Below are 15184 nucleotides of genomic sequence, written 5' to 3'. Positions count from 1 at the left end.
AACAGGCATAGAATGGACCAGTGCAGAATAGTCACTTGTAGTTGACTGAGGTGTGGGAAATGACAGAGTACAGTTCCCAGTCCCCTTCCCTACAAATGCATTACAATTGTTAAAATTACCTAATGTTAATGAAAAGTTACTGTTCGCACCTGACGCTGGCACACAGGGCAGTGTCCTGTTGAGTACAGCTAGCCGGCGTGTTTGGAAACTGCGTCAAACTGTTGTGAACACAAGGTGGATAATTGGAAAACAATGATGAAGCATCTGTTGGAAATCCTGTTTGGCACATGTGCGGTGTAGTGGGTGGCAAGCAATCCATTGTGTACAGCTCAACAGTATGAGAGTTCATTGTAGCCCTTGTGAATAAATTCGGGGTCACCAGTATGCGTTTAGTGTTGTAGGATTGCCAGATTGAATGATGAACACTATATCACATGTAATAAGCACTATTTTATTGGTCTGAGGCACACATATACAGATATACACCTTCTTGATTCTTGGTGCACACGTTTTGCCAAACAAAGATGTTACACGTGACTTTGTCGAAAGTCGCCACATGTCGAACACAAAGGTATGAGTAGATAAATAACTTCAAACAAGATGTAGCACATGCTGAAGATTTTTAATTCCCAGGATGCTCTGTCCGTGCAGTCATGGAGACCACTTTGTGAGGGTTGATGAGTTAATACAGGAAAACAGTCATATTACTGTGAGTGATAATGCAGCAGTGAGAAACATTGGTGTCACATCAGCCCACTATATTGCTTGTGCATGACTGCCAACTATTATGGGTGTCTGCAATTTTTACACATTTATCACCTTAATTACAGAGTTGTGGGAAGTTATTAAAAAATTATGGAAATAGACATTTTACAATTTGATGTATATAAAAAATGTAAAAAATTGTACTGTTTGCCCTTCGTTAATCATGTGCTACTAAAATGTTTTATAAGTTGTAATGATATCCTTCCTAAGCATGCAGTACACATGTCATAAATTATTTTGTCACCTTGGAAGTTGTAATGATATCCTTCCTAAGCATGCAGTATACATGTCATAAATTATTTTGTCACCTTGGCTTACTAATCATTGCTATTACTGGGCAACCGATGTTCACAACTTTTTTTCAGTATCATGGCAACAAAAAACCCTGTGTTCCACAGCCATGTCAATACAATCACTAAATAGCGCTATACAGCATTCGTGTTTGCTTTTGCTCTGTCTGTAGTCTTGTGCTTTATCTTTATGCATGTTCATTTACGAAATAGAGTGAACGAGATGCAAAATTTACATATTTATCACATTCTATGAGCCAGAGGAGTGCCTGTGGAATATTTGATATCATAGTGATAAAAATATTAGCCAGAAGCATGACACCCTACAGAAAAATGTTGTAGATAAAAAAACTTACTTATCTCATTTCTCAATACTGCAGAAACAACTGCAGTCAGATACGTTCTCTGACTCAGGAAAAAATTGTTGTTAGTAAGTTATATGAATGAATGGTGACAACAAAACCAAAGTATGACACTTTCTATGAGCCAGAAATGATCACATGCAGCAGACAAACAGTCAGTAGTAAATGTGGATGTGGCAGAGGGACCACCAACTGCAGAGTCCACTGTCACATTAATTGGAAGTGTTAATAACAGTGATGCTGAAGAACTTTTTTACTGGAGATAATGATTTGGATTAATTTTAATATGAAAAATAAAAATTAATGTATGATCAATTAAATATACCTCCTTTGTTTCAAAGTGTCTGAAATATAATGTTCAAAGGCCTAAATCAGGCTTCTAATTTTTAAAATTTTCTGGAGGAGTGGGCCCTCCATACTTGCCATGTGGTTACCGACAGCCTCTTCTCAAGGTTGTCAGCTAATTTCATGATATACTGACGTTCAAGAAAGTGTATGTGAGGGTGGTTCCAAGTATTTTATATCGGAAATGAAATAAAGGGGCATGGAGATTTGCAGGGAGCTTTTACAACATTATGAAGCTGAAGGGGAGGCATTTTTTCACTGTATTGAAATGGGAAATGAAAGTTGGCTGTATGTTTAACCCACTGAAAGAAGCATATTACATGTTCTAATGAGTGACATTTTTTGTTTCTTTCTTTTAGTTGGAAAACGAATATGGAGCAACAGGTGTCAATGATAAAGAATACCTAGCATTCTTACGTGATCTGTACATCAGTTATGGGATTGAAGGATTATTCTTCACATCTGATTCCCCTCTTAGTAGTGGTGACAGTGGTGCCTTGGAAGGAGGTAACAATACAGTTTTCCACATTCACAATAATATAAATGATACTGTAAGTTCTCCTTGTCATATATGGTATGTTGGTACTTTTACCCCAAAGAATATAAATTTGATACAGTACATTAATTCTTGCCCATACTATAAAATAAAGACATTAATTTAACTTAACCCACTTGAAACAGTAAAAATTTAAAATGTCCACATCACAATTAAGTGTTATATGGTGTGTAAGCAATTTTTAAACTGATTAATCCCATCAGGAATGTATTTGCCAATTGTTACACTTTTTATTTCAAATTAACTGTGTATCTTTGGATTAGGACAGTTATCTTCAAGGATTATCTCACAAAAAAATTACAGGATTCAGTCAGTGAGATCATTTTCCTCTGTTAGCTTTTCTATGTTCTGTTGCTTAAGTTTCTGCAAATTCTGTTATGAGGGACAGTTGACATTCTACTATTGACATATTCTGCCCCTTAATGTCCAGTGGAGAGTATGAGAAATTAAAACTCACAGATCTATCACAACCCAGGGCTGTGTGAATGGCATGGTGAGATGGGCCCACATCAATGGTCCCCACATGGGGGTGTAGAAACTAACTAGAAAAAAGCAATAAAGAAAGACACTTTAAGAATTAATTGGGAGAGAGGAGTGAGTTATCCTATACTTATGTTACTATCTTCCCCTCCCTTTTCCTCCGTCCATGACTGATAACACACGATCCTTTCACAGTATCATTTCTACAGTCTTATTTTGTCTGAGTGGCATATAAAGAAATGACTATTACCCAATAGACATTTGTCACTAACATGGTTTTTATGGCAATTGTGTGCTTGGTTCACACAGCTGCTGCCTCCACAACTCACTCTTATTCAACAATGGCAGTTCTTACTGTTACTTCACTACAGGTATTGTACACTCATGCTCAAAAATTAAGGATAATTGCAGAATGTGATGCCACACAACATGGCACTACACAAAACTGGTGCTAATTGCATAGGCACATAGGGAACAGACACAACACAGATCTGTAAGTCCACAGTATTGGTGATAAGTTGAGAAAACCATCCCGAAACACATGTGCTACAAAACGCGACTGTTTCCTGCGCATGTACCCTGACATCAATATGGGATATGATCACCATGCACACGTACACAGACCGCACAATGGGTTGGCATACTCTGGATCAGGTGGTCGAGCAGCTGCTGGGGTATAGCCTCCCATTCTTACACCAGTGCCAATTGGAGCGCCTGAAGTGTCCTAGGGGTTTGAAGATGTGCAGCGATATGTTGACTGAGAGAATCCCATATGTGCTCGATGGGGTTTAGGTCTGGAGAACAGGCAGGCCACTCCATTCATCTGATATCTTCTGTTTCAAGGTACTCCTCCATGATGGCAGCTTGGTGGGACCTTGCATTATCATCCATCAGGAGGAAGGTGGGACCCACTGCATTCCTGAAAAGGTGTGCAAAATGATGTCCTGATACACCTGACCTGTTACAGTTCCCCTGTCAAAGACATGCAGGGATGTACGTACACCAATCATAATCCCACCTCACACCATCAAACCACGACCTATATAAAGGTCCCTTTCAAGGACATTACAGGGTTTGTGTCTGGTTCCTGGTTCATGCCAGATGAAAACCCAGCAAGAATCACTGTTCAGACTATACCTGGACTCATTCGTGAACATAACCAGGGACCACTGTTCCAATGACCATGTACTGTGTTCTTGACACCAGGCTTTACGGGCTCTCCTGTGACCAGGGGTCAGTGGGATGCACCTCGCAAGTCTCCGGGCTAACAAACCATGTCTGTTCAGTCGTCTGTAGACTGTGTGTCTAAGACAACTGTTCCAGTGGCTGAGGTAAGGTCCTGGGCAAGGCTACCTGCAGTACTCTGTGGCCATCCGCAGGCACTGGTTGTGAGATATCGGTCTTCTTGTGATGTTATACACTGTGGATGTCCTGTGCTGTAGTGCCTGGACACGTTTTCTGTCTGCTGGAATCGTTGCCATAATCTGTGTTTGACCATCCTTGAGTTGCCCTAGTATTCTACGCCTCATAACGTCATCAATATGTGTTCTTTGAACCATTTTCAACACACATTCACCATTAGCACATCTGAAAACATGTGCACACTTACTCACTGCATTGTACTCTGACATACACCAACACACCTCTGCATATGTGGACTGCTGCCAGCACCACAGTGCGATGACTGCAGGTCAAATGCACCACATGGTCATACCCTGAGGTGATTTAAACCTGCAAACTACCCAACAGAGCATTGTTTCACCATGTATCAGCACTATCCTTAACTTATGAGCATGAGTGTAGGATCTCTAAGGTTTGTAAGCAGATGCAGAAACAAATATATGCTTCGACTAAAGGTTTTCAGTGTCTGCTGACAGAGGACTGAAGCAATAGTATTTGAGCTATAGTGCTTAAAAGTACATTGCTTGACAAAAAAAGTGACATACAAAGAAATGGAGGAGGAAAATGAACTTCACAGGCAGAGAAGGTATATGATGTTGTTTCTGTGATTACAAAACTGAGTCAAATTTACAAAGAAATTGATGGAATAAGCCTGCTTACCAATGTGATGTTTCACCTCTTTGTCCTGTATACATGCACTACTTCAGTTGGGAAGAGTGTCATAAAGCTGTTGTACCCTCTCCTGAGGCAAGCTGGCCTACAACTGATGTCACTGGTCATTGATATCCCAGATACTGGCAATGGAAAAGAGATTACAGCACAGCTGGGTCCATACATTTTTTATAGAGAAAAATCTTGGGATCTTGCTCGCCACTGGAATATCTCAACATCATGCAGACAGTTGATAGAGAAACATGCCATGTGTGGATGAGAACTATCCAGGTGAAAAATGGCACCATGATACTGTCACATGAGAGTTGACACACATGAACCCAGACAGTCCATGGTATTCCACTGTGCTATCAGAGTTCCCTCATTTATTATCAGGCATGACACAAAGCCATACCTATTGGCTCCTCACGTCACAGTGCCCGGAGTGATGTCACTGTGCCTCTCCAAAATCGTTATACTCATTAGCGATAGTCATTCAGGTCAGTGCAGAACTGTGATTCATTGCTGAACACAAAATGATGCTACTAAGCAGCAGTCCATGCTTCCAGTCATGGCACCACTCCAAATCCAGCCGTTTGTGTTGTGGTTTTAACAGCAGCCTGCACATGGGACTCAAATTACCTAGCACAGCTGTTGCTAGACACCAGACAATGGTGAATCCTTCAGGGTGTTTATTACTTGTTCTTGTATGGCAGGTGCAGATGTGAAGGAGTTTAGATGTACTTAGTGCTGATCCTCAATTGTAGTGATCAGATATGATCGACCGGAATCTTGAAGATGAGCTTGGCTGGACTCATGCTCCCACGCAGTCCAGCATCAGGCCACAGTCACATACAAATACCCCACAAACTCGATATTGCACTATCTGACCAGTTGGACAAAGAAAGCCCCAAGATGAGACCCCTATCAAATGCTGTCACGTGCTGATAATGTTATCTCATATCAGTACACCACAACTCCATGATCATTCAGCATCTGAAGCTGTTCATATCCATTATATACCCTACCAGACCTGGTAACAATACTAAACATGAAGCAAACTAATTTGCTTTGATGGCTGTTCTACTGTTCTGTATGTCACAGACTATTGGAACTCTACTTCATTTACGTATGTGCCTGTGGTGTGTACATGTACAAAGTTATCTTGCCATCTGACCAGGTCTGCTGGGTGCTTCACTTCTTTTGTCAGGCAGTGTATTTGATAGAATAATTAGTGCAGTATCAAATCAATTTTAGAAATGTGACACTACATCATCATACTTAAATTTCAAGTCAGATAATGCATTAAATGTAAGCTCTGTACATTATATTGAAATATGTGCAGCTAATTTTGGTGATGAATGTAGCAGTGCCATTGATACTCTAGGGCTAGTCAACAAAATAATTGCTTTCAAGTCCCAGGTAGAAGAGCTCATGAAGGGTATTAACATGCATCCCATTTGGCCATTTGGATATTTTGAAGGTCTTTCCAAAGTATGCATGATAAGATCTTATCCAAAGCTCAAAGTAGTTTTGAGAACACTGATAATAATGCCGTGACTGAACCAGCTAGTGAATGTAGTTTCAACAAATTAAAGATGAAGGAAAAAAAAATCACTGTCATGTTTGGATGAAAGCAATCTGTAAAATTAAGCTATCTTGTCTTCAATGACACAATCATTCAATCATTTTTTTTGTTTTTTTTTTTGTTCAAAGTAAGGAAATATAAAGTAAAAATGTAATAAAAATATAGCTTCTGGAAAAGGATAATTTCTCAACCCTCAATTACAGCCCTTCCCTTTTATTTCTGATTAGTAATTTATGGATACATGAAAAATGTCCAGAAATTGCAAAAGAAATGATTATTGGAAAGACTTTCTGAGCATACAGGAAAATCAAACCAACTTTCCATGAAATTAAAAGCAAGAAAGGTAACATTAAGAGTGTTATGGGAATTCCTCTGTGAAATGTAGAGGAGAGATCAGACAGGTAGAAAGAGTATGTCAAAAGCCTCTAAGAGGGGCAAGATTTGTCTGATGATGTGATAGAAGAAGAAACAAGAGTTGACAAAGAAGAGATAGGAGAGCCAGTACTGCAATCAGAATTTATAAGAGCTTTGGAAGACTTGAGATCAAATAAGGCAGGAGGGATGGATAATATTCAATTGAAATGTCTAAAATCATTTGGGGTAATGACACAAAATGATTAATCAGTTGGTGTGTAGAATGTATGAGACTGGCAATATATCCTCGACTTTCAAAAAAACATCATCCAACACAATTCTGAAGACAGCAAAAGCTGAAAAGAGCAAGAAATATCACACAATCACCATAACAGCTCTCCCATCCAAGTTGCTGACAAGAACAGTTCACAGAAGAATGGAAAAAAAATTGAGGATCTGTTAGAAGATGATCACTTTGGCTTTAGGGAAGGTAAAGGCATCAGAGAGGCTGTTCTGACATTGCACCTGATAAAGGGAGCAAAACTGAAGAAAGATCAAGACATGTTTGTAGGATCTGTTATTCTGGAAAAAGCAATCGAGAATGTAAAACAGTGCAAGGTGTTTGAAATTCTAAGAAAAATAGGAATAAACCATGTGAAAAGATGGGTAATATGCAATATGTACAAGAACTGAGAGGGACAAATAAGACTAGAAGACGAACAATGAAGTGCTCAAATTACAAAGGGTGTAAGGCTGGAATATAGCCTTTTGCCCCTATTGTTCAATCTGTACATCAAAGAAGCTATGATGGAAGTAAAAGAAAGGTTAAAGAGTGGGATTAAAATTCAAGGTGACAGGATATCAATGATTAGATTTGAGGATAACATTGCTATCAAGACTGAAAGTGAAGAAGAATTACAGGGTCTGTTGAAAGAATGAACAGTCTAATGAGTATAGAATATGGACTGGGAGTTAATTGAAGAAAGAACAGAAATGAGAACATTGAGAAACATAAAATCAGAAGTTATGATCATGAAGTAGGTGAAGTTAAGGAATTCTGCTACCTAGGCAGCAAAGTAATCCATGGTGGGTGGAACAAGGAGGACATTTAAAGTCGATTAGCACTGACAAAAAGGGTATTCTTGGCTAAGAGAAGTCTACTAGTGTGAAACATAGACCTTAATTTGAGGAAAAAAATTCTGAGAATTTGTGTTTGGAACACAGCATGGACAGTGGCAAAAGTGGAACAGAAGCGAATCACAGCATTTGAGATGTGGTGCTACAGAAGAATATAGAAAATTAGGTGGAAAGAGTTGATCAGGAATAAGGAGGTTCTCCACATAATTGGCAAGGAAAAGAATCTATGAAAAACACTGACAGGAAGAAAGGACAGGATGGTAGGACAGCTGTTAAGACATCATGGAGTAACTTCAATGGTACTAGAGGGAAAGAGTCTTCTCAGTCTTGTGATGCAATCCGAGGAGATAATTGATTGAGAAGTAGTGGCAGTGACAGCACCCCTGTATAATGCATCTAGATAACACCATTGGCAGATGACAACATGGCAGTTGCTCCATCCAACTGTCTATAGCCAGGACAGTGGTTCTTCCCTTTTCCTGCCAATGCTTTATGATGAACAAAAAAAAGTCCTTTATTGTATGTCATATCAAATAATGGAAAATGTGGGTTGGAATATAACAATATTATGAAAAGGATAATTACTACTCAAGATATGCCAGAGATGCTGAATCACAGGTAGTCACAACAAAAAGACTGTCAGAAGTGAGCTTTCAGCCATTGAGGTTGTGTTGAAAATAGACAGAACACACTCACACAAATGAAACTCACAAACACATGACGAAAGTCTCTGACAGATGAAGCCAGACTGTGAGCAGCAGCACATGACGTGAAAGGCAACCAAATGGTGGGGCTAAGGAGGAGGCTGGGGCAAGGAGGGGGAGGGATAGCAGGGTACAGGTAGGGGACAGTAAAGTGCTGCTTGTGGAAGAACACGGGGATGAGTTGAAGAGAGGTTAGGGTGCAGTGAAGAGATTAGATGGAAGGGGGAGGGGAAGGAGCCAGGGTAGTGGGAAAGGAGAGAAGTAACAAAAAGACCGAGGATGCATTGGTGGAACAGAGGGCTGTGTAGTGCTGGAATAGGAACAGGGAAGGTGTTAGATAGGTAAGGACAATGATTACCAAAGGTTGAGGCCAGGAGTGTTAGGAGAACGTAGGATACATTGCAGGGAGGTATCCCACCTATGCAATTCAGAAAAGCTAAGATCAGTGGGAAGGATCCACATGGCACGGGCTGTGAAACAGTCATTGAAATGAAGAATGTCATGTTTGGCAGCATGCTCAGCAATGGGGTAGTCCAGCTGTTGCTTGGTCACAGTTTTTGGTGGTCATTTATGTGGACAGAGAGCTTGTTAATTGTGATGACCACATAGAATGCTGTAGAGTGGTTGCAGCTTAGCTTGTAGATTGCATGACTGTTTCCACAGGTAGCCCTGCCTTTGATGGGATAGGTGATGTTTGTGACCATTTTGGAGTAGGTGGGGGTGGAAGCATATACAGGATAGGTCTATGCACTAGGTCTATTATAGGGATATGAGTCTTGAGGCAAGGGGTTGGGGGCAGGGTTTGTAAAAGGATGGTCGAGTATATTGTGTAGGTTCAGTGGTCGGTGGAATACCACAGTGGGAGAGATGGTAATGTTAGTGGGTGGGACATTTATCATTTCATGGCATGATGAGGTGTAGTTAAAACCATGCCAAAGAATATAGTGCAGTTGTTCCAGTTCTGGACAGTACTGAGCCACAAGGGGAATACTCCACTTTGGCTAGATGGTGGTACTTTGGAAGATGATGGGTGATTTGAAATGACGCATTGGAGATCTGTTTTTGTACAAAGTTGGGATGGTAATTATGGTCTGTGAAGGCATCAGTGAGACCCTCAGTATATTTCAAGAGGGGCTGCTCATCACTACATATTGGATGACCATAGGTGACTAGGCTGTATGGAAGGGGCTTCTTGATATGGCAGCTGTCAAAGTGGAGGTATTTTTGGCATTTGGTAGGTTTGATATGGACAGATGTACTGATAGCCATCTTTGAGGTGGAGGTCAACTTCAAGGAAGGTGGCTTGTTTGGTTGAGTAGGACCAGGTGAAGCGAATAGACGAGGAGGTGTTGAGGTTCTGGAGAAATGTACATGTGTCCTCACCCTCAATCTATATTATGAAGATATCATCAATGAATGTGGACCAAGTGTGGGGTTTGGGATTGTGAGTGTTTGGGAAGGGTTTCTCTATATAGCTCAAGAAGAGGTTCCTCATTTCAATGACTGCTTCACAGTCTATGTGCTCTGGACCCTTCCCACCAACACTTATATCCTACATTCCTCTAACCCACCTGGCCTCAAACTTCGTTAATCATTTTCCTTACCCATCTTGCCCCTTTTGTGTTCCCATGCCAGCACTACACAGCCCTGTCTTCCACCAATGCACACTCAGTCTGTTTACTTCTCTCATCCTCTGCTACTCCCCCCCCCCCCCTCCCCCCATCCTCCATCTAACCTCCCAACTGCACCTAGCTGCCCTCCCCTCTCTCCACTTCGTCCCAGCACACTCCCACAAGAAACACTTTTCCATCCCCCACCTCTACCTTCCTATTCATCCCCCTCCCCACCCCAGACTCCTCCTTACCTCCCCCCCTCCCCCTCCTATTTTTGACAATGGCATGTTGGCTGAAGGTTCACTTTCTAACAGTCTTTTCATTGTACCTATCTACAACTCAGCATCTCCACTATATGGTGAGTAGCAACTATCCTTTTCATAATACTGTTACATTCTATCCCATATTTTCCATTGTCTGATTTTCCTGACAGCATTTCTTCCATCCTGTAACCCAGTGCTGTTCTCCTTTGTTACTGTTTTCTAATGCAATACTATATTCAGTTTCTGTCCTTCTTTCTCTTTTTTCCTGTGTTTCTCTTATCACCTTACAAACCACACTGCATGCTCTACTTATGAGCCACAATGTGTGTCAGCTGTCCCGGCCACGCACAATAGATGGCTACAAGACCATGCTGATTGTCGGTGCAGTACCTCATACTCCACATTACTCCCACCGATATACTTAATCCTTTACCTTTAAATTGATTCCTCTTGCTATGTCACTCTCAGGTATTTTTCTGTGTTATTTTCCATAACTTTCCTGTGCCACAAAAACTTGTATCTCATCCTACCAAGCCTTCCACAAACCCCACTCCTTCTCTTTTCTATTCCAGTTTGCACTTACTAACTTCATCTAATCTGGTGACATCTGCCATTCCACTTCTTCACACCTATCAACCCACAGACCTGCAACCCTAATTATAGTCTTTTTTATTCATGTTTTCTTTGATCTCATTGTGTCTTCACACTAATTTCACTTGGTTTTCACGTTTCCCTATTTGTCTGCTCCATCAGTTTTCATTGTATTTTCCATTAATTCATCTGTTTCATCCTTTTCGTAATTTTTAAAATGTGTTTGCGCGTATTTTTGAGAATTGTTTGGATGTAGCTCTACATTATTACGTATTTTTATGCATTTTATCCACCACCATGGATCCTTGTTCTCTCCATCTGCATCAATACAAAAAAGTTTCCTTAGTCCTAGCCAGAACCGAGTCCTACAGTGTTCCTGCACTGTTGCTTGACTCATGGATTCCACAGAAATGGCCTAACCATTAAATTATCCATTTCCAGTTGCCACACTTCCTTCCACAATTACCACCATCTGTTCAGATTTTGTCAATCATTAACCCTACCAACATAGCCCTGCAAAATGATATCAATCGGGCCCAAACCTCCTTGCAATAACTTCTCTTCATCCACAAAATTCTCCTGCAATGGTATCCCAAATTCCTGCATCCCATAACACACATTGGAATTCTTGGCCTCCAGAAACTAGAGCAACATGCACAATATCACCTCAAAAAACTTTTCACCCTCTTCACGTCCTACTCCTGCCTTAACCACCACTATTCACCACCTCTACAACAACCTAACAACCTCCCTCATGCCCTCTCATAGCTGACAAACTGTGTCTCATAGACCTACTACAATTACATGACCCTCAAAAACCCACTCCCACCATCATACAGAATCCAGAACCTAAACAGAGCTGAAACACAGCCATGAACCTTTCCTCCAAAAGCCTTAGCCCCACAGAAGTTGTCCTTTACAAAGATCTCACCTTTTGCTCCACTCAGAAATTAGGTCATGCAGGGCTTGTTCAAGACCTTCTTTCCTTCTCCTGATCCCTACAATGGAAACACTTTTTTGCCACCAACCCTACCAATCAGACTCAACCAGACCAATGCTGAACCCTGCCTGGCTCAGTTCACTCCTCTTTGCAACTGTGATCCACCCCTAATGCTCCCAAATCACTCTTGTTAACTTTCCAGAATTTCTTAACTTCAAACCTTGCCACACCATCCTTCCCCAAATCCCTCAACATGCAAACTAACATTATTTCTGCAGAACAAACCACAATACACCAGCTAAAGGAAGGATTATAATAAGGATTACCTGGCAGAAGGACTCTGACAGTTGTCAGATTCATTCACCTACAAACTTATCTAAGTGAAACCATTCCAGAAGTCCAGCAGGATCTCCAGTCTCTCCTCAAATCCTTAGACCCATCCCAGAATGCCTCCCTGGACTCTATTCCTCTTCTCACTCACTGCATTCCAGCCTTCTACATGCTTCCTAAAGTCTATGAACCAAACCACCCAGGGTGTCCCATTGTGGCTGGTTACTGTGGCCCCACTGAGAGAATCTTTACTCTTGTAGACCAACACCTACCTATCTTATATTACACACAACCTACCCTCCTCTATAAAAGATACCAAACATTTCCTTTAATGACTCTCCACAGTTCCTGTTCCTTTACCACATGGTGCCCTGCTCAACACTACTGAGGTCATGTCCCTGTACACTAACATTCCCAATGCCCATGGCCTTACAGCTTTCCAAGCACCTGACAGATTGCAGACCAACAACTGCCTTCCTACTTGCTGTGACCAATTATATCCTATATCCTAACCCCCACTTCCTCCCACCAATTCATACCAATAAGTCTCTTCCATACAGCCTAGCCACCAGTGGACATCTCATATGTAGTGACAAGCATCCCTCTTGAAATATACTGAGGCTCTCACTGAAGCCTTCAGAGAATATAATTACTCTTTCAGCCTTGTACAAAAACAGATCTGTGGTGCCTTATGTTTTCAGTCACCCACCATCTCCCAAAGTCCCAGCATCCAGCCACAGAGGAACATTCCCACCCATCAGTGTAACAACTGAATTACTTTCTCTGTCAGAATTTCAACTGCCTCTCCTGTACTCTGAAATGATAAATGTCCTACACACTATCATTCCACCCCTCACAAAAAGTATACTGCTGTCATCTTGCATTATTCTGTGTAACTACAAATTGTCAAACATTTATAATTTCCTATGAATTTGCATGTACATCTGGACAACATCCACCCAATATTTGTTGTATATGAATGGAAAAAGAAACAAGTAGCACAAAATACTTCAGGAAGATTAGTTTGTAGAAAACTGGAGGTGTTAAAGTATCTTAAAAATCTCATATTTTGGCTGTCAAGATCTGCTGATAAATAATTCCTTATTTACTACTAGTTTAAATCTTCATACTATCTTCTGGTACCAAAATTATTTACAGCAGCCTACAGATTTGATTAGATTAGATTAATACTTGTTCCATAGATCATGAATACGACACTTCGTAATGATGTGGAACATGTCAGCAACATTGCCATGGTGTGAAATAAAATAAAAGCTATTCTGCATTCCTAGTATGCAAAGCACCTCCACTCAAGAAGTTGAAACACTATCATAATAGTACTTGAAGATTAACTGGGGATGACAGCATGAATAATTTGTGAATAAATAACTGGCAATATGCGCAAGTGCCAGAAAACTGATATCATACAATTCATCAACTGAAAGTGTTTCAATCCTGTCCATGGCTACTGGAAACAAAGTGTAAAGGGTGAAGATTATTAACGAGATGACAACAGAAGTGTCCTTGAAAAGGAGAGTGTAGTGTAAGAATCACTGGAATAAATTTTTTATGAGCAAGACTAATATGTTTTAACAATGCCACTCAGTAAAACTATAAATGTTTGACAGTTCAAATGGCTGTATTTTTTGTAATACTGGTACAGGAACATTCACCATGTACTGCATTCATCACTAGCACATTCCATCATCTAGCACAGACATTTTAATCCTGTGATCATATGATGCTCTGTCAACAAACACATAAACAAGACTGAAAACATAGAGGAGCTTTTAGGCTGCAGTGCCCAGGCAACATATATGGCTTGGATAACACAGTCATGTATATTCATGTGATTTTGTTCATCAGTTCAGAATAAGGACATTGACTGAAAGTTCAGTAATGTGTTCAGTCTCATTTATGTGCCAGCTGACTGGTCAAGCCTCCACTAAATGGTGAGTGGTTATTTCTATTGCTTCCATTATTTTTATTCCATCCACAGATTTCAAGCATCATATTAACTCTAAAAGTGAATATGGTGTTTTTGAGTAAAGCAGATTATTAATTCTTTGTGCTAATAGTGTTGCAGACAGCAAATTTCCAGGACAACCCAGAGGGTCAGCTTGACAGGCTGAAGGAGTTACAGCCAGATAAACCATCAATGGTCATGGAATACTGGTCAGGATGGTATGACCACTGGATGCAAGGCAGTCACTCAACTACATCAGTAGAAAGTAAGTGTTCAAAATAAACCAATAACATGTGCTAGTTCACTGCTCATTTGTTTCTGATAAGAATGCTGCACATTCTAACACGTAAACAACTTGTTAAAAGGTAACATTAAATTATTTTCTTAGAGTTTCAAGTTTAGCTGTAGAATAATTGAAAGGTAAAACTATCAATCCAAAGATTAGTTTGAACACTGAAGTGCTTTAGTAGGCATGGCCCAGCCAGTTATGGTGGTGGTGGGTAGGGCAGGGGGGGGGGGGGGGAGGGGGTTCACCTAGAGTTTCACTTTAACATGTACTCCAAACCATGGTGCAATTCATCAACATTTTCAGAGATGAAAGTGGTGACTTCAGTGAGGAATAAAAACAGTGATAATAAATAGGTGACAAAATGCATAACAAACATGATTAATGTATAGCCATTGGTGATGAAAGCTCATGATTCATATTTAATTTAAATGCATTGTAAATGTGAGATTGACTGAAAATAAATTATGGAAAATAGATGGTCCTAATACTGCCAGTAGTGATAGAGAGTATCAGTTATTCAGTGGTTGATGGTCAGTGTTGATTACTTCTTGTTACATAG

At 40.4% G+C, this 15184-nt stretch overlaps 1 protein-coding gene across 1 annotated transcript in view; it reads left to right on the top strand.

The window, feature by feature from the left end:
- Window positions 1-15184, top strand: part of LOC126277933 (beta-galactosidase-1-like protein 2) — an 82480-nt gene that overhangs the window by 42836 nt on the left and 24460 nt on the right. Inside the window, exons 5-6 of the mRNA XM_049977515.1 lie at window positions 2122-2269; window positions 14449-14601. Coding sequence (XP_049833472.1) covers window positions 2122-2269; window positions 14449-14601 — 301 coding nt within the window. The remainder of the gene's footprint in view (window positions 1-2121; window positions 2270-14448; window positions 14602-15184) is intronic.

This window comes from Schistocerca gregaria, chromosome 6 (genome assembly GCF_023897955.1).
Source record: "Schistocerca gregaria isolate iqSchGreg1 chromosome 6, iqSchGreg1.2, whole genome shotgun sequence".
NCBI classification, from domain to species: Eukaryota; Metazoa; Arthropoda; class Insecta; order Orthoptera; family Acrididae; genus Schistocerca; species Schistocerca gregaria.
The sequence above is the reverse complement of the archived record's forward strand: the minus strand, read 5'-3'. Positions and strand labels throughout refer to the sequence as shown.